This window comes from Peromyscus leucopus, chromosome 2, assembly GCF_004664715.2.
Source record: "Peromyscus leucopus breed LL Stock chromosome 2, UCI_PerLeu_2.1, whole genome shotgun sequence".
NCBI classification, from domain to species: Eukaryota; Metazoa; Chordata; class Mammalia; order Rodentia; family Cricetidae; genus Peromyscus; species Peromyscus leucopus.
In genome coordinates, this window is record NC_051064.1 from 64,647,514 (window position 1) to 64,670,573 (window position 23,060).

Below are 23,060 nucleotides of genomic sequence, written 5' to 3' on the forward strand. Positions count from 1 at the left end.
GAGTTCAAATCTCTGGTACCCACATAAAAAGCAATACTTGGCAGCATGTGTCTATAATACCAGTGCTGGGAAGCCAGGAGGATCCCAAGCTCACTGGCCAGCCCCCACAGCTGAGCTGAACTTCAGAGTCAGTGAAAGAGCCTGGCAGGATTCACATATTTAAATTCCAATTGGACAAGCTGATCTGTCAGCTATATCCGGTAGTCAACAGCTGGCCTTTGGAGTTCCCAAGGTCTCTTTCCTCCAATAGCAGCTCCCATGTCTTCCAGCCACGGGGCGAAAAAAGGTTGAAATGACCGATTTCTCAATAGTTCATAATTTTGTGCTATGTCATGACATTGGTGACATTGAACCCTACAAACGTTCCCTGCATGGTCTTATTTAATATGCACTGCATCGTGGGAGTTATTGATCAGTGGTCGTTACCCAGGCAGTCCGACTTCTAGGTCTATATTTGAAATCTGTTTTTCTGCCTCAGTAGCAATTTCCTTCCTTTATATATATATATTAAAGAACCTGAAGAATCAGGTTCCCATGCAGGTTCTGAAGTAGCGGCATGGAAGGGAGAGTGTCCATATTTCTCGCAGAAAACAACTTGTTAATTGTCATCACCCCAACAAGGGTCACCGGAAGACAAACCTGGGATCTATGTAGATTAAGTGAGTAAATGAATTGGCCAGGTAAATAACCCCAAGTGTAAGCGGTGCGAACGGATGTGAAGACGAGGAGAATTCAGCGTACTTATCAGACACGGCTGAGTTGCTTGAGGTCTGAGCACTTTGCTCCTGGGGAAAAAGGGTAAACCAGTTGCCTAGTTTGAAAAGCTCAGATTATGCTCCAATGCTTGTGGCTTTTGCCAAGGCTTAGTTACACTTTCCTCGCTGTCTCTGACCTCTTTTTGGCTAGCTGTATTGTGGTATTTTGTGATTCCATCTTCCTTCCGGGATGGTCTCCAGAAATTTATGAGTCTAGTGTTTTCTTTGAACGAAAAGTGCAGGTGTTGGAAACAGTCGTTCTAATTAGGCGTGAAAACTGGATTTCTAGGGGCTTGAGTAGAAGAGCAAATCGCGCTTTGTGTGTCTGGAGTGAGACCTAAAGAGATACTAGCAAGCTCCCAGGTGGTGCTGATGCTGTAGGTCGGCGGGCCACACTGAGAACCTAAGGACCAGGAGGTCAAATCTGTAGGGGGACTGGGCGGTGGGGAGAATGGGAGGAAGGACGCGAGGAGGGAAGCTAGGAAGGAGCGTCAGACGAGGAGGGGGTGATGCTGAGAGGACTGGGGCAGGCTGCGGGGCTGGAGCGAGGATGCGCAGAGCGAGGCAGGGAGGCGGCGGGTGCGGGCGCTCCGCGGCTGCGCGGCGCGTGCTGGCGGCGGCTCGGTCCCGGCCCGCGCCCGCGGCGCCCCGCTGCGGCCGGAGCGGCCTGGCTGCGGGATCGGTGCGCAGCGATGGCGGGGCAGCCCCGGCAGCGCCCGGCCTGGGCGCCGCTGCTCCTGCGGCTGCTGCTGGCGGGGATCGCTGCCTGCGACGCCAGCCCCGCGGACGACGGCGCTGGCCCCGGGGGCCGGGGACCCCGGGGACGCGCGCGAGGGGACGCGGGCGCCGACGAGGCAGTGCCGCGCCACGACTCCTCCTACGGCACCTTCGCAGGGGAGTTCTACGACCTGCGCTACCTGTCGGAGGAGGGTGAGGCTACCGGAGGGTGAGGGGCGACCTGGGGGACGGAGGAGTACAGGAGTGGGGTCCGCAAGGATGTCAGTGGAGGCAGATGTGCACAGCTGAGGCTAGGCTGGGGAGCCCGGTGCTCAGACTCCGCCTTCAAGAGGGAAGTCTAGAGGAGCTAGCTGTCAGAGCCTGCTCCCCGTTTTACACGTGGGGAGACTAGGACAGGGAGACTCTGACTCAAGTCCTGCGAAGCTGTGGACAGGAGGTGCTAAGCCTATGCTCTCCCAGTTCTCAGCGTCTGGCCTCCTCCATCCTCCCTGCCATGGAGGAGGCGCCATCTGGCCTGGGGTACCGGAGCCCAGCGCAGCAGGCAAGAAGCAGAAAACCCAACTTAAAGAGCCCGGTTGCCCAGTAACCTCCCAGGCAGTCGGTCTGTATTGACCTAAATTTGCAGGTACTGGTGCCCCATCTTTCTGTTGGTCTCATTGCCCAGGCACCAAAGCTGGGTCACAGCTCTCTCTCCAGTCTAACCCACATCTGCTCCCACCACACTTGTAGTCTCCTGGTGTGAGACACCATTGTTGAGACCATCTGGGCCCAGAGACTGGAGTTTCTTAGCCAGCTTCCCTGAAGAGCTGTTTCAAAGAGTACAAAAGGCAAATCTATTCTGATAAAAGGATTGGAAACTGGTCTCTTCCGCAGCTTTGGGGAGAGTTATTTTCCTTTACTTATGCAAAGAGGAGCCAAGAATCAAGCTGGGGGTTGAAATGAGGATATCTGTTCGTGGGTGTATCTCTTAATTAGGATGAGGTTCAGCTATATGCAGCATGCAAATGTTAATATCTTCGATAAGATAGAATTCTCTTAGTCATATAAGGAAATCTGGAAACCCACAATCCAGAACTGGCATGAAAAGTCTCTGATGTTCCGGGACCCTGGGGCTGGATCTTCTACTTGGAAGTAACTCTTAGCTTGTGACCTAATGATCCCAAGTTGATGCTTGAACCCTACTCATTACCTTCTCATTCCAGATGGTGAGAAAGACAACATGGGTTGAAAATGCTGACTGCCTACTTACTAAGGACTCTATTCAGAGAGAAGTGCCCTCTACCAATCTTAGTTCCTTAGTCCATGTGGTCACACGTAGCTGTAAAGGAGTCTGGGAAGGGTAACCTTTTTAGCTAAAAAAGACATACTATATCTACTTCAAAAATATAATTATTATACTAAAGAAGGTGGAGAGAATGGATTGGGGGAGAATATTTATTAGATAGAGACTGTTGAAACCGCCCTCCCTCCCCCACACACATTTAGTGGCCTAGAGTCTGGCTGTTCAGGGGTTGGTGAGGCAGCTCTATTCCAAGCAGTCACTCAGGGACCTGTGTTTCTTCCATCTTGTTGCTCCACTATTTTAAGACCTTGTCCTCATCTATGAAATAGAAGATTGGTAGTTTTTTTTTTTTTTTTTTTTTTTTTTTTTTGTCTTTGTTCAAGATTGAGGGAGGAGTGCTGGAGAGATGGCTGGGTGGGTAAAGCACTTGCGGCACAAATGTGTGTGGTGCCTGAGTTCAGAGCATCAGGACCCATGTGACGCCAGGTGCAGTAGCTCATGGGTCCGTCATCCCAGTGCTCCTGAGGAGAGATGGGAGATGGAGTCAACCAAATCCTTGCAAGCTTGTGGGCCAACTGATACGCAGCAGCAGACAAGAGACCCAGTCTCAAGGTGGAAGTAGAGGACTGGCATCTGAGGTTGTCTCCTGACCTCCACCTGCACAGTGTGGCATATGCCCATCCATATACACATGCACACATGCATGCACACACACACACACACACACTTGTCTACACACACACAGAAATAAAATTGAGGTAAAGAAACAGAAAAGTTTAGGATAAGTAATTATCTTTTTGGCTGCTTGTGTAAATCGCTGCTTCTCATAGTCTTTGGCAATTACAAGCGTAATTAAGTAGTGACCTAGCTGCAAGGGAGGCCAGGCAGCCCTGGACCCGGGAAGAAGGGCAAATGGTGGAGAAACAACAAGCAAAACAGAATCTGCCACTCAGGGAAAGGATAAATATTCCTAAGCATATTTTTCTGAAAACATGTAGTGTATATTTATTCTGTACATAACCAGCCTATACCTCTAAATGACTTAAAGGTGGCATGTGAGCACCTATTGTCTCATTTAACTAATGAAGAACAAGCCAGATTCTCTGTGTCCATTTGCATACATGGAGAGAATGAACTGCCAGTTGTATAACCTGGTCTTATGAAGGCCAACATCAGGTGGACAGTAGCTACCAAGGAAAACTTTGCAGTCACTCTGAGAAGTAGGTTCCCAGTCCAGAATATACATGTTGCCAACAACAGGAATAAACCATTGGGTTACGGATAACTACTCTCTTCTGGGGCTCCTTTGAGGGAGAAGAGCAACAAGAACAGAGTGTTGCTTCAGTGTTAGATCTTCAGTGCAGCCCTGTGTTCCCCTCTGCTGTCAGCTGCCCAGGGCCAAGGATCCTGCATCTGAGGATGAAGGAGCTGCCTTCCCTTTGACCAATAAGGAAGAGAGCCGCTCTTGGCCGCTTATCTTTAAAGCACAATGATGTTATCATTGGCAAACATGTGAATGGGCAGCTCACCACTGAGTTGGAGACCAGATTTTCCTGTTGTGGGAAGAGCTGGGTTGGAGGCAGAGAGAAGGATGGAAGGAAGCATGGGTAGGCCATCTTTCCTCAGCCTGTGTCCTTCTCGGGTCATTCAGGTGCTGTGTGTAAATGTGTAGTTTCTCTCTTTGTGAGTCTGTAAGTTCTTTAAAACTACCAAAACATGTCTAATTCTCCTTTGTGTCCTTGGTGAATGAACTCTGCCAAGAACAATTGCTGGAGCTCCCTTTCAACTGCTTATTTATATATTTGTGTGTGTGTGTTTTCATATTCATGTTCATGTGTGCAGAGACCCTAGAACAACCGTGCGTGTTGTTCCTCAGACATCCTCCTCCTTTTTATTTATTTATTTATTATTTATTTTTTATTTTTGAGACAGGGTCTTTCACTGGCCTGGAGCTCATCCATCCCTGAAGTTCAAGGATCTGCCTGCCCCTGCCTCCTCAGCACGGGGTTATAAACACATATTGCCAGTAAGCTCTGATTTTTCATGTGAGTTCTGGGGATCCAACTCAAGTCCTCAGGCTTATGTGGCAAGCACTTCACCGATGGCATTCTCTCTCCAGCCCTTGCTGTCTTTTATAAGTCCCCACTGTGTGTCAAACAGTTGTCTAGGATACTTTTACCTGCATTCATTTTCACTTGTGCAGTGTCCTGCGAGTTAGATGCTACGTTTCCCACATTCGAAGAGTTAAGGGAAATGACTCTTTTTTTTTTTTTTTTTTTGGCTAAACTCACATAGCTAGAAAGGAGCAGGGAACTGTTGGCTCTGTGGGTGGACTCTGTGGTGTAGGTGATGCAAGGTGTCCAGCCTGCCTGAGTGAAGGTCCCTGTTTGCAAGCTCTAGGAACGGACTTGGACAGGAAGGAATGAAGATTTCTGTGAAGTCGCTTGAGATGAGGAATTCAAAGTTAGTTAGAAGCTGCAGGTTCTGAAGGGACAACATGCTACTGTGAAATCTCCTTTTGCCTTGGTGTAGGACTTGACAATCTGCTCTTCTCTCTCTCACCATCTCTCCATTATATGACTGATCAGTAGAAGGGACAGCTGAGGTAGCCTCAGAAAGAGGTCGATGCTGTGGTTCTCAGAGGTGAAGCTGAATGGGATGAGCAGCCAGTCTGTGGTTTAAACTTCATGGAATCAAGGGCCGAATGAATACCTGAAGTGCTCTGAGCCAACCAGTTAATTAGAAGCAGTTAATAAACAGCAAAGCAAAAGCTCTTAACCACTCAGGACAGTGTTGCAAAATGGGCTCACGGGAGTGCAGAAGGACCCACAGTCCACAGATTAGATGAGAATGGAAGCCACAGAACCTCAAACAACAACCGGAGTGGCCGGAGGAAAAGCCCTGTGATAGGGAGCTTGCTCAGCATGGGTGTGACAGAGGGTTCAGCCTCCAACACTGCAAAAACAAACAAACAAATAAACAAACAAACAAAAATGAGAAAACCAACTCCATATAGGAATGTCTTGACAGATAGAAATGATAAAATAGAAATTAAGAGAAGAAAAAAGTTACTGTAATTAGTCTCTAAAACAAAGTTACTAGAAAGATTGATTCCATGTGAGAAGGAAGGAGGAGAATTTTTGCAATTTTTTTTAAAACTCCAATGTAATGTTTAATGTTATTCATTTAGGTTTTTTTTGTGTGTGTATATGTGTGTGTGTGTGTGTGTGTGTGTGTATGGATTTATGTATGTGTATATGCATGCCCATGCCATGACCAGCAAGAGGTCAGCCTTGGGTGTTGTTCCTCAGGTGGCATCCACCTTATATTTTAATTTTGCTTTGTGTGTGGGTGTCTGGGGGTGGTTTACTTATGCAGAGGCCACAAGCAGACAGTAGGTGTTAGTCCTTGTCATTCTCTGCCTTGTTCCCTGAGGAATAGTCTCTAACTGGATGGAGAGCTAGGCTGGTAGCCAGTAAACTCCAGTGAGCCTCCTGTACCCTGTCCCAAGCCACGTTGCTGGGTCACAAGCATGTACAGCCATACCTGACTTTTCACATGGGTGCTGGGGATTTGAACTCAGGTCCTCACACATGCACAGAGATTGCATTTACTTGCTGAGCCATCTTTCCAGCCTCACCACGGTTTTTTAAGACAAACTTTCTCACGGGGATGTGGGACCATCCAATTAGGCTAGTCTGGGTAGCCAGCAAGCTACAGGATCTACCTGTCTGCATCTTCCTGATGCTGGGATTACAAGCATGCACCACCACACCTAGCTTTATAACATGGCTGCTGGGGATCAAACTCAGGTCCTCACACCCGGGTGGCGAGCACTTTTACTGACTGGGACCTTTCCCCAGCACCTGATTTAGGTTTTTGTTTTGGAGAAAAATTGCATCGAACGTGGGAGAAAGGAAATAAGGCAAGCAAGCAAACTGATGTCAGTGAGGAAATGGACATAGCTAATCCAAAGAGACAAGTGAGCCATGTCTGGGTGGTTCAGTGTATATATCTCAAGATTGAGGAAGACAGGTCAGTATACACAGGGAGATAGAATGCAGGGAAGGCGAAGAGGTACATTGTAGCATGAATTCTAGTTGGTATTAATAATATAAACCCAGAGCCAGATATTGGGGTAAATGCTGAATGATCAGAGAAGCAGAGCAGCCAGCCACTAGAGAGTTCTTACCTCTACTGAATCCTCAGCCTGAAAGGGACTGAGTTCCTGTCTCCTCCCACCTTGTATTCCCTCCTCTGTCCAGCCATATCATTTCATATATATATATATATATATATATATATATATATATATATGAAAATAGCAAGCGGAGAAGTTAATGTTGTGCATTGTTAATGAGGATGTAAAATGTTACAGCTCTTTGGAAAATGACTTGGCAGCTCCTCAAAAAGTAAAATGTAGAGTTACCATATAATGTAGCAATTGTGTTCTAAGAGAGTTGAAAACACATCCACACAAAACCTTCTACACAGCTGCATGGTTCATAATAGTCCCAAAGTGGGAACAACCCCAAAGCCTACCAGCTGATGAACAGATAAACAATATGGTCTGGCCATACAGTGGGGATGGTATTCTGTCATCAAAAGGAATAAAGCTTTAATGCATGCTGCATGGTGGACGACCCTTGAAAACATTATGCTAAACGAAAGAAACCAGACACCAAAGGCCACCTGATTCCCTTGACAGGAAAAATACAGACCAGGCAAACCACAGGAGCAGAACCTAAAGGATGCCATGGGCTAAAGGAAGTGACACACACATGCACAACACACACCACGTAAGAAAAAAAAAAAGAAAGAAAGAAAAAAGAAATCAAGTCAACTGAAAACAAATCTTCCCACTAAGAAGCTCCAGGCTCAGTGAGAGGCAGTGCTCACTCTAAAAATACACACATTTAAAATATGTGGGGCTGGAGAGATGGCTCAGCAATTAAGAGCGTTGGCTGCTCCTTTCAGCGAGCCTGCGTTCAATTCCCAGCACCCACAGGGTGGCTCACAACTCACTGTAACTCCAGACCCAGGGGATCAAACACCCTCGTCTGGCTTCCTCGGGCTCAGCATGCACATGATATACAGACATACAAGGGGACAGAATACCGTTACTTCATATTTGCAGAAGGTTAATTTTTAAAATGGATCATGATAGTGTTTGCATGTGTGCATGACTGGGGTGTGTTTGTGAATATGAGCGCCATGGTGCGTGTGTAGAGGTTAGGAGACAATCTGTGGAGTCAATTTCCTCTCCCCACCTTTATATGGGTTACAAAGATCAAACTCAGGTTATACAAAAAAAAAAAAAAAAAAAAAAAAAAACACCTTTACGCACTGAACCATCTTACCAGTGCCCTGAGCATAATTCAGGGGACAGGAAAAGAGGAAATAATGCCTGCTCATTTGATGTGACAGTGTAACTTTATTAGTGTGCCAGACAGACAAGAGAGAAAGAGGTATTACAGCTGAATTTCAATCATGTGCGTAAATATATATTGACTATACCAATATATTGGAAGAAATAAAAAATATATTGTTTTAGGCAAAGATGAATTTTAAGAAAATTGAGGTAATAACAAAATCTGACAGAATATAATTGAAGATGGAATGTGAAGGACAAATATTGTCATACACTGATAAAAGAAACAATAAATCAGCAACCCAACAAGTAAGTTTCTGGGGCTGAGGATGTGGCTCAGTAGATTGCTTACTCAGTGTGAATGGTGCTCTGGGTTCATTACTCAGTACTTCAAAAATAACTATTGATACACACATATGTGTATTATATATATAATGTATACACATATATCTATAATAAACACATGCATGGTGCTTCCAAATACATGAAACAGTAATCTATTCTATGTTAATAATCAATAAATCAAATATGTAGATAAATGTCAAAACAAAATCTTTTAAAATCAGCACACTACCCTTAACATTTAAAATCAAATTTTAACAATAAAAGATAAATATTGTTTGACTTGTAGAAATGGTATTAGAAAAATGAGCATATAAACACAGAACCATACTCTTTTTGAACAGCCAGCAAGATCTCTAAAACTTGCTATGAATTAGATTATAGCATGCTGTTGAATTACAAAGGATCTCTATCATATGCAGGGATGTCTTCTGACTATGGTGAGATGAAATTTGAAGTTAGCAAAAGCATAGAAAGGCGTTACTGGGAATATCAATCAGTGTCAAAGTGTTCACCTGCCACTCAAAGCTCTCCATGTGATCCCCAGCCCTTAAAAAAAAAAGAAAGAAAGAAAGGAAGGAAGGAAGGAAGGAAGGAAGGAAGGAAGGAAGGAAGGAAGGAAGAAAGAAAGAAAGAAAGAAAGAAAGAAAGAAAGAAAGAAAGAAAGAAAGAAAGAAAAGGATCATAGGTGATAATACCAATTAAAAAGAATATTGACCAAAGAGATAAAGAAGAAACCATAAGCCTTCAATTGAACCATCAAAACATTGTATGTCAAAATACTGGCATTAGGGCTGGTGAGATGTCGCACCAGGTAAAGGCACTTGCCACTGAGTTGACAACCCAAGAACTGACTCCCAGAAGTTGTCCTCTGACCTCCATAGGTGCATGGTGGCATGTGTTTGTTCATGCACGTATTTAAGGCATGCTAAGACATAGTTCTAAAGTATGTCCACAGGGCTTATGCAGCTCTACCACAGTCATATTTGGGACACTTTGATCACCCTGAAAAGAAGTCATGTTTTCCCAGAGCCAACACCATGCAGATGTTTCATGTTTCCCTTGTCTCAGCTCTTGGCAACCGTGAAGCCTTCTGTCTCAATATTTGTCTGTTGTGGGCATTTCATGTACAGAGGATGATGGTACATTACATGGCCCTTATCATTTTGTTGCTTATTTTGACTTTTTAGGAAATCTTTTAGAAGATAGCATAGGAACCCAAAGCCCTTCCTCACCAGCAACAGTGAGCTAGAGAAAGCAAAAGAAAACAGGGTAACAGTTCAAAGTACACAGAGCTCTGCAATGTCTGATTTTATCTATAGAGAGAAACAATTTGAACTGTTAAGGGATATAAGAATGTGAATAAACAGATAAACCATGGTCTTGGAAAGAATAACCTGATATTATGAGTATTCCAGTTCTCCATCCACTCACAATTCATCTCAAATGCAAGACAATTCCAGACAGAAGTCTGGTACAATTCTGAAAGGGAACTTCACACATGACTTCTATACTTTGTATGGAAGAATCAAGTCCCACGAACTGGTGAGACAGTTTTTCCTTGCTAGGTAATCAAGATACATTACAAAGTGAAATAATTAAAACAACATGGTCGTAGCTTGCAACAACCAAAAAACAAAACAGAAAATCTAGAATGGATGCAGTTTCATGAAAGAACTGATGGTTTGGAAAGGAGTTACCATAAATTACTAGAGAAAGCATGAGTTGTTTCACAAATTATGTTGAGAAAAAAAAAATGGACTCAACTTCAGTAGAGCTGGACATGATAGCACACGCCTTTGATCTCAGCACTCTGAAGGTAGAAGCAGATGGATCTCTCTGAGTTAGTTTCAAACCAGATGGGTCTGCGTAGGGAGTTTCAGGTCAGCTAGGGACACATAGTGAGACTCTGTCTTAGAAAATAAAGCAAAAAGAAACCCAAACAAATCAATATGAGTAGAAAAATATAATTGATTTCTTGCCTCACATTAGATAATGAGTAAATTCCCAGTGGGTCAAAGCTCTCACTGTGCTATTGATAGGGAAATACAGCATTTGTAAGTGAAAATGAGAGAAATGTCTCATGCTGATGTGATAGAAAATAATCCCTTAAGACCCTGAAAAGCACAAGCCTTTAATCTCAGCAGGTAGAGGCAGGTGGATCTCTGTGAGTTCAAGGCCAGCCTGGTCTACAGAGTGAGTTCCAGGACAGCCCTGGCTACATGGAGAAACCCTGTCTCAAGAAACAAAAACAAAAACAAAACGAAGATTGGGGAGAGGTGGAGAGAGAAAAAAGAAAAAAAACCAAAAAGAAGAGAAATACTTACTTTAACTTCAACAAAATTAAATATTGGGTCTAAAAAAAGAGCATCACAGGAAACAAACAAACACATAGAAAAACAAAATTGGTGGAAGGGTGGCAGGAAAAAATAGCAACATAGGGAACCAATAATTTCATGAAATGTATACAACCTTCTGTGAAAAATTTGGATTCCAAATAATAAAGGAAGCAAAGGTTACAGAAATAGACATCACAGAGGCAGGTCCCAAGTACAGATATGAAGAGACATTTGTGTCTATCAGTGCTTAGGGAAATCCAAATGAAAATAACAATGATATCACGTCGAGCTGGGATGTGGAGAAACTGGGGCAGGCAATCATGTGGTGCCCAGGGGACTGCAAACTGTCATTGTTCAGAATAGTAATCTGCTCAAACTTTGCATAGTTAGAGAGGCAGTCTGGCCATGCTTCTCCTGGGTTACACAATAAAAATGTCCTAGATAAAAACTCTCAGGAAACATGGGTAAAGACGTTTATGTTTTCACAGTAGGAGAAAGCAAGCATGTAGAGGTGTGCCATTTACTTTTCTGTGACCATTATATCTACCAGAAACCGCTTAAGGGTGGGAAGATGTATTAACCCTATGGTTTCAACCTGTCATGAGGGAGTAGGCCAGCTCAACTCAGGGCATCAGAAGTGACTGCCAGAGGCGGTTCATATCACGGTGAACCCAGAAAGAGAGGATGGATGATTCTTCAAAGGCCTGTTCCTGGTGACCTCCTTCTGCCAGCTAGGCCTCGCTTCCTTAAAGGTTCCACAGCCTCCAAAAGCAGTACCACCAGCAGGGACCAACTGTTCAACAACAACAACTAAAAGAGCCTGTGGGGACATCAAATTCAAGGCACATCAGGAGACAGTTTACGTGTCCCAGTCTGGGAGGGTTTTATTTAAGCAAATGTATTTATGTGCATCTTATCTCTTAGCACAAACTCATGTTCTCTAAGGGGCTCCTGCTGAGCAAAGACACACCTACTACAATAAGTCAAGATTCTAGAGCAGTGGTTCTCAGCCTTCCTAATGCTGGGACACCTTAATACAGTTTGTCATGGTGTGGTGACTCCAACCATAACATTATTTTCATTGCTACTTCATAACTGTAATTTTGCTACTGTTATGAATCATAGTGTAAAGATGTGTGTTTTCTGATGGTCTTAGGCGACCTCTGTGAAAGGGTCATTTGACCCCCAAAGGGGCTGTGACCTGCAGGTTGAGAATTGCTGCTCTAGGGTGTCTTTTCCAGGAATCAGGGACAAAGCCCAGATTGTCTGGGTTTTTTTGGACAGCTTACAAAGTAATAGATAGATAGATAGATAGATAGATAGATAGATAGATAGATAGATAAATAAATAAATAAATAGTGCCTACAGTCTAGTGGTGTAACTCAGTGGTAAAATGTATGCCAAAACCGTTAATTCAAGCCACAAAACTGGGTGTGGGGGGGTGTTAACTGGATGTGTAAGCACAGCTCACAGAACACAAGTTCTTATTTGGTTTTATTTTAGAACATACAAAATGATAGAAAAATCAATGTTAGTGAGGTGTTTGCCAACCATTAATGAACTTGCTCAGAACATTTGTACAAGCTCTGTTCTAAAACTTGCTTTTATTTGCTGTCTAGAAATCCATTTTTCCTTTTAAAAAAATGCTGCCCAATGCTTATTAGTTCTCAGTTAAGTTTATAACATTTTAGTAGCCATAACAACCCAGGGATGATAATGACAGCTGGTGTTTATTGAACTGGAAATCTATCATAAACCAATATTTCTCCTGATGCTGGAAATGACTAAGGACTCTGTGATTGAAAAGTGGGAGAGGTAGTCTGGGGGTGATGCTCAGTGATAGTGTTTCCCAGCTTTTGTGAAGTCCTGAGTTTAATTTTACACACACACACACACACACACACACACACACACACACACACACACATTTGTGCATATACACACATGCATGTACATACATACACATACACAGAGAGATACACATGCATGTACATACATACACATACACAGAGAGATATCGAAGGAAGAAGATGCAGAACTTGAGTCAGAAGTAACATTGTCACCTCTAGAATCTTTTTTTTTTTGGTCTTTCAAGACAGGGTTTCTCTGTGTAGCTTTGCGCCTTTCCTGGAACTCACTCTGTAGCCCAGGCTGGCCTCGAACTCACAGAGATCTCCTGGCTCTGCCTCCTGAGTGCTGGGATTAAAGGCGTGCGCCACCACTGCCCAGCTGCCTCTAGAATCTTAATGACATATAAGGAAATAGTCATTGCATTCCTGGATGAATATTCTGGGGGAAAAATAGCCTTGGAACTTCCATGACAAGTAATAGTAAGGGCACAAGTGAAGACACTTATTATAATCTGTAGCACTGATAAGCTGCTCAATAAATACAGAGAAAAACAAGCCTGTCCAAGGCAGGATGCTGTCAATAGTAGTGAAAATAGTGTAGGTTTTAGCACAAAATCGGATAAAACTAGAACCAAAGCGTTTGACCCAGTTACTTAGGTGACAAAAGAGGGCTGTTGTTTGATCCAGTTCTCCAACTCTGTGTATTAGAGCCGGACAGATTTGTGCCAGGAGAGCATAGCCTGGAGACCTTTGTGAAAAGTATAATGCTGACATAATTAAATAAAACCTCACTGAACAAAAGCACTACAAATAAAAAAGACATGGTTTACATGACCTAGGCATATCTGTGGAAGCTTGCACTTCGTCACTGATTGTCATTTACTCATTATCCAGGGCCAAACATCATGCAGGGCAGAGAACACAGGATGAGGCACGTATGGTCCCCACATACATGGAGTAATCAGCCTAGGTGAAAATGGTTTCCCCTGTAAGCTGGAGGTCTCCATGGCATTTCTCTCTAGGGTTCCCTAAATGCATTGTGATATAAGTAATCTCAGATGGACGATGCTAGAAGCTTTGTGTGGGAAGGACTTAGCACATGGGTAAGTGGCAGTCCACAGAGATGAAATGGTAACGTCCATTCTATATGTGAGTGGAATCGCCTTAGAGCCGAGTTAAAAGCTGGGCCCTTGTCAACCCTCTTCCTTCCAGAGCGTGTGCACTGTGCTAAAGCTAAGATTTTCTAACTCCTAGGGGGACAGTGACGAGCCAGTGGTTATGTAGAATGAGGTTCCACTCAAGTTCCCTGGTTGCTTGCTTGAGAATGAAATAAGAACACACTCATTTCCAGATCCCACCTAAGGTGTGGACTCCCTCAGGAAGGGCATCTTCTGACCTCATCAGAGACCTTTGTCAAGTCCCTAAACATTGCTAATGATGATGATAGAAAATAGTCAATGCATTTTTGGGAATTCTCACTGTAAAAATTGTTACTGGATTTTTACCACTCCTATTTATTTTTACTGCCCAGGCTACCCTTTCCCCACTGCTCCTCCTGTGGACCCATTTGCCAAAATCAAAGTGGAAGACTGTGGAAGAACTAAAGGATGCTTTAGGTAGGTACGGCTTCAAGCTGGATAATTAAGGCTCAGAAATGTACTGACTTCTCATGGTGGTATTTAAACCTACATGCATTGCTATGTGGGCACCTGGGTCTGTCCCCCTTTGGAACCTCCGCAAGGTTATGGAGAACTCAGACAAAAAAAAAATCAGTGTTCGGGGGTTTGTTTGTTTGTTGATACAGGGTCTTGCTAGCTGTGAATTTTGGATCATCTTCTCCCAATTCCTCCATAATGCTGGCATTACAAGTGTGTACAACCATGCTTGGCTAGTGTTCAGTTTGGGCATTTCCTTCTTATCGCTGTGATAAAGACATAACCAAAAAGGTTTATATCACAGTCCACCATTGAGAGAAGCCAGGGCAGGAACTCAAGCAGGGCAGGAACCTGGAGGCAGGAACTGAAGCAGAGACCATGGAGGAATGCTGTTCCCTGGCTTGCTCTCATGGCTTGCAAGGCCTGCTTTCTTATACCACCCGGGACACCTGCCCAGGGCTGGTACCACCCAGAGTGAGCTGCACCCTACTTACTTGCCTAGCCAATCTGATGGAGGCATTGTCTCAGTTGAGGTTTTCTCTTCCCAGATCACTCTAGCTTGTGTCAAAGTGACAAAATACAACCAAGACAAGCAGGTTCTCCTATAGCCCTAACTGGCCTTAAATTTATGTAAACAAGGTTCACCTTGAATTTCTGACTCTCCAGCATTCACATCCCAAGCTCTTGGATCACAGATGTGTGCCTAGTTTCTGTGGTGCTGAGAACTGAACCCGGGGCTTTGTGCATACTGGGTAAGCATGCTACCAACTGACCTACAGTCCCAGCCCCAACAATTCCTTTTCAAATAAATAGTCATGACTTGTGGATTCTGCCTGATGCTAACATTGGTTATTCTAGCTTCTTAGTTTGAGTAAGTCTCCATATGATTATTGGTAGCATTTCATCAAGAGGTGATGGGTTCCAGACTAACATGATGGCAGATGTCTGTAATCTCCCACTCAGATGGCTGTGGCAAGAGGCTCACAAGTTTCACGCCAACCTGGAGTACTTAGTGAAAAAGCCTTGTGTCAAAGAAAAGACAGATGGAGGGAGAGTCGGAGACAGAGTGAGGGAGAAAATGAGAAGGAATGAATGCGAATTGGCTTGGTAGAAAGCGCTAGTGTAGAAACTTCCCACATTTTTGTGGGAAGTTTTGATGAACCTGGCACTAAAGGTGCTGATTCTGGTGATTGTTCAGGGCTCAAAGTTTAAGGAGCCAAGCATCGACTACAGGAGCCTCAAGCCTGATTGGCTTACAAGTCTTTTTCAAAGACTTTTTCAAAATTCCGATACTGTTATCATTGAGCAAAATGGTCAGCACTGTTTAATTCTGGTGGAGATGAGATATATTGAGAAAAGAAAGGATTTTGATAGCCTGCTGGCTCAAGTGACCTATCTTTCACACTTCTCTGCTCTTTTTACCCTCCCCCAGCCCTTCATTTGTTCCATCCCAGTCCAGGTTGCCTTCACCATATAGCTCTTCCCTGCTAACCGGGGTATCCCTGCTAATGCATTAGCATGACCTTGTCTCCTTCCTCATCACACTTCAGCACCCTGGGGCTCGTTCTTACAGACACCTGCCGTCTATACTTTTATCCTCTCACCCACTGATAGAGTTTCCTTCTCGTGCCTTTCTTGTTCTTCCCCTTCCTCCTCCTCCCCTTCCTTTCCCACTCTCTCTCTCTCATGCCTAGGGTCGTGTGCATCACAAACACATGCTTTACCAGGAGATACACCCTACTGCAACACTGTGCACCATCCCGACTCTGGTGGAATAACGGGTTCCTTCCCTAGGGGTTTCTGATTACTAAAGGATCCAATAAGTCATTTGTAAGGGTTTTTGTTACGTTTTTCTTTATTTTGTGTGCAGGCCTGTATGTGTATGCATATGCACAGGTAAGTGTACACACTTAGGCCATGCACTCATGTGGAGGTTGAAAGACAACTTGCTGGAGTCTTTTCTCTTTTAGCATGTGAGTTCCAGGGGGCAAACTCAGGTCACCATGCTGGGTGGCGGGTGTTCTTATCTACTGAGCTATCTCACTTGCTCCTCTGTAAGAGATTTGAAATTTCTGTTTTCTTCTTGGAGGTTCTCTCTAAAAAGATGAAGGTGTGCATAATCTTCCCATCTAGACAAAGACCTTATACTGTTATGTTTTTGTGTCTGCCTTTGTGATTGTATTAACACCAAGTAAACTTTATAAATAAATCACATACTTGTGTTCAGCAGATACTGGATGAGGTTTTCACCTGGTGCATTTGTACAAGTGTGACTTTTGCAGAAGACCAAGAGATTAAATTTCAGGAGTTGGGCCATCACTCTGTGTCAATCATAAGGATACACTCAACTCAAAAGACCCTATTGGTTTAATCAGACACACCACTGCACCACTACGGAAAAATGCTTCCAGGAACATTGCACCATTTATCATCACACAAATGCTGTGACTTTCAAGATTTCTGTTTTTATTTCTAAACCTATGATATTTTAACTATAAAAACTTGTAAGGAAAAATAGTTGGTATACATTTTAATTAAGAAAAACTGGGCAAATTTCTAACTTGAAGAAGAGACCCTGTTGAAGGCCTGTTGCAGGCACTGACTTCATTATCAATCTTGTTGATATCAACCTTCCCTTCTCTGGACTCCAGTTTACATGTAAAGTGGAGCAGTTCCTATCCATGGTCCCTCCCAAGGAACCCGTGTTTCTCAGGTCCTGAAGAGCAACAATTGAATGTAATTAATAGCATTGCTCAGCACCTTGGGTTGCACAGTAGATGTTCTCTTTCCTTATTTGAACCACATAGAAGCAGTAATGTCTCTTTTGGCCTATCCTCCAGATACGGCAAGCCAGGCTGTAATGCGGAGACCTGTGACTACTTCCTTAGCTACCGGATGATAGGGGCTGATGTGGAGTTTGAGCTGAGTGCAGACACGGACGGTTGGGTAGCAGTTGGATTCTCTTCAGACAAGAAGATGGTAAGACACAAATCATGATAGAAGCTGCTTTTTCTCTTTGCTTTGTTGGCTGTCTTTAGATTTTGGAAGAAATGAATTAATCAAAGAAGCAGAAGCACTGTGTTAGCTACAGCTTTCTAATTGCACGTTTAAAAAAAATTCAGAGGCTGGAAAGATGATTCAGTAGCTAAGAGCACACACTGCTCTTGCAGAGGATGGGGTTCGGTTCCCAGCACCCACATCAAACAGCTTACAACCGCTTGTCACTCTAGTTCCAGGAGATTGGATACCCTCTGACCTCTGTGGGCACCTGCGCACAATGCACATAGTGCATATGCCATATAAACTTATGCGGGCACACACATATAAATGTACATGTAAATAAAAGTAAGTAAATATTTTTTTTTAATTCAAGCAAGCTTTAGTGGAAAGATTTGTTATTAGAATACAGGGTGTTTTGTGCTACATGTAGTGATCAGCTCTGTCCACATTATTTTGCACACTACATAACCTGTGCCAACTGTTATATATCTCCTGCTCATATGTGTGTGGATTGACTGGGGTTCAGCTTGCTTCCTGTGGGCTCAGCTGGGCTTGGCTATAGTCCATGGGTTGAGTTTGATTTCCTGTGTGTGCTTTAGTCTGGAAGGGGCAGCTACCAAGGCCTGTTCTCTTCATAGCAGAGGCAGCAGTGAAGGACCACTGTAAGAGAGTCGGCATGCTTTTCCTTTATACTCACAGACTCGATACAGAACACTTCTATGACCAGATATTTCTCTCTCCTCTACCCCATCACGCACGCACGCACGCACGCACGCACGCACGCACGCAACAGGCAAGTCTCCAATGAACACAAGCCAGGTGTCCTCTACCTCAATTGGTTCTGACACAATTTATGTGGAGACAAATGTCACAAAGTAAAGGTTTAGTTCAAGACTACTCCATTGTAGATGCCAATTTGTGATCTGACGAACTGACTATACATCCGTGTCCCTGTGACTTTCTCTCAAGTTTCATTAATTTGCCAGATCTCAGGGGGAACACTTCCCTTGCGTTTGCCTATTGTGTTCATCAGCCTTACATTACTATTAACTCATTTTCAAAAGGCTTTAAAGGCAGAGGATGTCGCTCAGCGTTGGAGAACTTGCTTAGCTTAGCATGCACATGGCTCTGGATTCCATCACCCAACACTGCCACCAAGTGAATAAATAAGCAAAACAAACAAACAAAAACAAAACCAGGAAAACAGACAGATATTCAACAGCAAGGTTCTTTTCTGGCTCCGATTTCTGAAGTTTCCATCCATGGTTGCATGACCCTGTCACTTTGGATCCGTACTAAGATAGTAGATTGTGATAGGAAGTCTTTGGGAGAGGAAACCTTCTCACCTTGTGTGTGTGGTGGTTGAGGGGGCAGACCAGAATCCCAATATCTGCACCAGAAGCACACCACCAACCGTCTAACTTCCTTCCAAGGCCCCTCACACTTCCCACTCCTCTCCAATAGTGCCATAGACTGGGAGCAACCTTTAACACAAAGGCCTTTGGGAGACATTTGAGATCCAAATTCCAGCAACTGTTTATAGTACAGGATGTTCAAACAAAGCAAATGAACGGCCAAATGCAAGAGATATGTGGAGAAGGTGTGGGGGAGTGAGGGAGGAGCTTCCATGCCTACTCAGGGTGTATCACACGCCAAGCTCCTCCTGGTAATTAGCAATCAGGAAGATCATACAAATTCTCTCTCTGTGTCTCTGTGTCTCTCTATCTCTGTGTGTCTCTGTCTCTCTGTATGTAGTTGTACATGTATGAGTGAATGTGGGCATGCCTGTGTGTTCACTTGAGTGTGGCGGTCAAGGACAGCCTTGGGTGTCTTTGCTCAGACACCTTCCACCTTTTTTATCTGAGCTGGTCTCTCACTGGCCTGGAGCTTCAGCAAGTAGACTAGGCCGGCTGGCCAGTGAGCTTCAAGGATCCACCTGTCTCTGTATCTGTCTCATCACTGCTGGGATTGCAGACATGCTCAGCCACACCTGGCTTTTTACATGGGTTACGGAAATCCAAACTCAGGTTGTCATGATCGCAAGGCAAGCAGTTGACCAACTGTGTCATGTCCCCGACCCTTCTTTCGGATTTTTAAAAAATTGTGTGCGTGCGTGTGTGTGTGTGTGTGTGTGTGTGTGTGTGTGTGTTTGTGTGTGTGTGAGTTGTCCAGTGTGGGAACCAAACCCAGGACCTCTGCAACAACAGCAAGTTCTCTTAACCTCTGAGCCACTCTCCAGCACCCTCTTTGGAGGGTTTATAAAGACTTCATTATGTTGATATATTGTTTAATCATTGCTCAGGAGTGATAATTCAACCTGGATACTGGAGGGGTGGAGGTGGACCTGAAATTCTCAATCCTCTAATAACATTTGGTCCTCCTTCTGGAGACGAACTCCAGTCTGAAGCTATCTAGGGTCCCCTAGCCACTAGTTAGAAGCATACAAAAAAAAAAAAAAAAAATACAGTCTTCACACTATCAGACGCCTATGAGTTTCAGGAAATGGGGCAGAGATCAAACATGATTTCTTATTATATCACGGTACTGCAGCCAGAGATATAGTCCAAACCTCTGTTCAGGTCACATCTCCCAACATCCTATTGCCCCAAATACATCACACAGCCAGTCCCAGAATGAAGTGGCTAGGAAGCGTACCCTCCCTACTGGGAGGTCCTGTGATGGTGTGTGTGTGTGTATCTGACTAGAATACCACCACCACTACCGTTACCAGGGAGTGACGGATCAATCCAACGAGCTTCATTTTCCACAGTATCCATTGCCAGAAAATAGCTGTAGCTCAGAAAGAACAGGAGCAAGAAGAGGGATGGGCACCAGTAGGCCAGGCTGGGGTCGTATTGTCACCTCCGTCCCTCTTGTCACCTCGGCTGTATTCTATGTGGGGCCTTCCCCAAGCTGCCAGCCTTTCTTAAGCCAGGGCCTTTGCATGTGCTGCCTTGATTCTTTAGAACAGTGGTTCTCCACCTTCCTAATGCTGTGACCCTTCAATACAGTTCCTCATGTTGTGGGGACCCCAACCATAAGATTATTTCATTGCTACTTCATAACTGTAATTTTGCTACTGCTATGAATCGTAATGTAAATATCTGATATGTGATCTCTTGGGGGTCACGACCTGTTGGTTGAGAACCACTCCTCTAGAGTCTCAAACCATTTCTCTTCATCTGGCTGACTTTGAGGCATGAGCAGGGAGTGATAAAGGGAAGAGAAGAGGGAGGGAGACCCAGACCAAGGCACCTGTAGTAGCCAGAGTAAGGAGGGCTCATTCTGTGGTGTTTTGAAAGTATCACTTGGGGATGGAGAGATTGCTCGGTAATTCAGACTGCTTGCTGCTCTTCCAGAGGACATGCATTTGGTTCCCAGCACCCATGTCAGGTGGCTGATGACCTCCTTTAACTCTAACTCCAAGGGATCTGATGCCCCTTCTGGCCTCCATAAGTATCTGCATGCATGTGGCATAACACACACACACACACACACACACACACACACACACACAATGATAATAGTCTGGCCTCCATAAGAATCTGCATGCATGTGGCTAACACACACACACACACACACACACACACACACACACACACACACACACACACACACACACTGATAATAGTCAGACTAACTCCCAGAAACTAAGCCAAGGACCAGCATCCCTGATATACAAGCTGCCCGCACTTTACAGGACAGAGGACTACTTTTCTGTGGATGCCTGGGAAGCAAAGCCTGAAGTCCCTAACTGTTTCCACCTCAGGATGTGAAGTGACGGCACAGGAGCCCCTGGGGTTTCTCTTACTCTCCCTGTCACGGATTCACTTTGGTTTTTCTCTTCATGTGGTGAGGAGCAGCTGTGGAGTCGGAAAGAGCAGCTCCTGAGATCAGCCTGTCATTCTTCTGGTGGCCAGTGGGTGGGGCTGTGCTGAGGGATGTTGCAGGCTGATCTCAGGCCCTGGCCTGTGAATCAACCCATTCAAAGAGTGTCCCAATAAAGGAGGAAACAGGAAAAGGAAGAAGAAAGAGAACACGAGTTCAAGACCATAGTGAGACTGCATAGTGAGACCCTGTCTGAAAATAAGGAAGGAAGGGAGGGACAGGAGGGAGGGAGGAAGAAAAAAAATGGGTTATTTTAGGGCTCAGATAACAGAGGCAGACTAGGGAGCCTTTCAAATGTAATATCTATAAAGTGGAGGCCTCTCCTTTCCTCTCTCCTCTCTCCACTGAAGCATGGACTAAATTAAAAAGCAAAAACTCAGCGATGTATACTAAGAGCAATGTGGATTCCCTTTTTAATAACCTTGAATTTTTATGGAATGGTTTTCAAATTAGATGTAATATTTTTTTAACAGCAATTTTGGTTTCCTATCTAAATGGCATGCCTCACAGGCTCCAGACGCTGCCTCCTCCATCACCCATAGCCTCCACGAAGCAGTACAATCAACCAATCTTTAATGTTTTTAACTTGTTCAAAAAAAAAACACAAAATGAAACCTCCAGATAAGCTACAGAGATAGTTCCTCAAACTCAGCTCCCTTACCCTATCTCTCTGTCTCCATATCTTGTGCCAGATACACCAACTGATAGCCTTTTTATTATGGTATCACTTTTGACCATTTTCCTGTGTATAATTCAGCAGCATCAATCACAATCGCTGCTGTGAAGTCACCACCATTTCCTAGTTCCAGAACATTTTCTCAAATAACATTTTCGCTTCTGAGCCTTTTCAATTAATGAATGGATTAGCTAATGACTTTGGAACATTTTTCATAACTGAAGTTCTGTTTTGTTTTGTTAGAATGAGCTTCAAGATGGATTTGCCTGGCTCTGCTCATCAGGCTACTTTATGTGGTTTTGTGCAGGAATGCATCCTCCAACTCATCCCAGCAGGAAGGCCCCAGATGTCAGTCATAGTGAAACTGACTTTGCTCACTTGCTTAAGACGTTTTTTAAAAAAGGATTTAAAAAATTTCATGTATTTATTTGTTTGTGAGGGAGGTGTGCATGCCATGGTGCACTTGTGGAGGTCAGAGGACAACTTGCAGGAGTTGGTTCTCTCCTTCTACCAGGTGGGTCCCAGAGATCGAACTCAGGTCATCCTGCTTGGTGGCAAGTACCTTGCTCTTGCTGGCTGAGCCATCTCACTGGCCCGGTTTAAGGGTTTTTAACGGTATTTAAAATAATTTCGTGATATTTCTAATTACAGATGCTATGGAATATATATGTATATTTCTAAGTGAAAAGTTTTTACCTCCTCTCTTCTCAACCTTTTTCTCTGCTAGGGTGGTGATGACGTCATGGCCTGCGTCCATGACGACAATGGCAGGGTCCGCATACAGCACTTCTACAATGTGGGACAGTGGGCAAAGGAGGTTCAGAGAAACCCTGCCAGAGATGAAGAAGGAGTCTTTGAGAACAATCGTGTCACCTGCAGGTTTAAGCGCCCTGTGAACGTTCCCAGAGATGAAACGATTGTGGATCTGCACTTGAGTTGGTATTACCTGTTTGCTTGGGGTCCGGCCATCCAGGGTAAGCCTGCATTTCAGCCTCTGCATTGAACACCGGTCACCATCGTGCTCGTGCTCACTGTTAAGTGGGGTCACACTGTGTATTCTACAAGGGAGAGGAAATACGAGTCCTTCCTTCAGAAGGTTCTAAGGAGCTTACAGGGCAGGGGGACACTGGGCACAGTGCACACATGCACAGCTGGAGCGTGTGA

The 23,060-nt window shown here is 44.3% G+C and overlaps 1 protein-coding gene across 1 annotated transcript in view; it reads left to right on the plus strand.

Annotated features, from left to right (window-relative positions):
* The first annotated feature begins 1,417 nt into the window (after window positions 1–1,417).
* The window catches only part of Frrs1l (ferric chelate reductase 1 like), a 27,749-nt gene continuing 6,106 nt past the window's right edge, over window positions 1,418–23,060 (plus strand). The window contains exons 1-4 of the mRNA XM_028882991.2: window positions 1,418–1,685; window positions 14,209–14,293; window positions 17,173–17,311; window positions 22,624–22,870. Coding sequence (XP_028738824.2) covers window positions 1,448–1,685; window positions 14,209–14,293; window positions 17,173–17,311; window positions 22,624–22,870 — 709 coding nt within the window. The 5' untranslated portion in view covers window positions 1,418–1,447. The remainder of the gene's footprint in view (window positions 1,686–14,208; window positions 14,294–17,172; window positions 17,312–22,623; window positions 22,871–23,060) is intronic.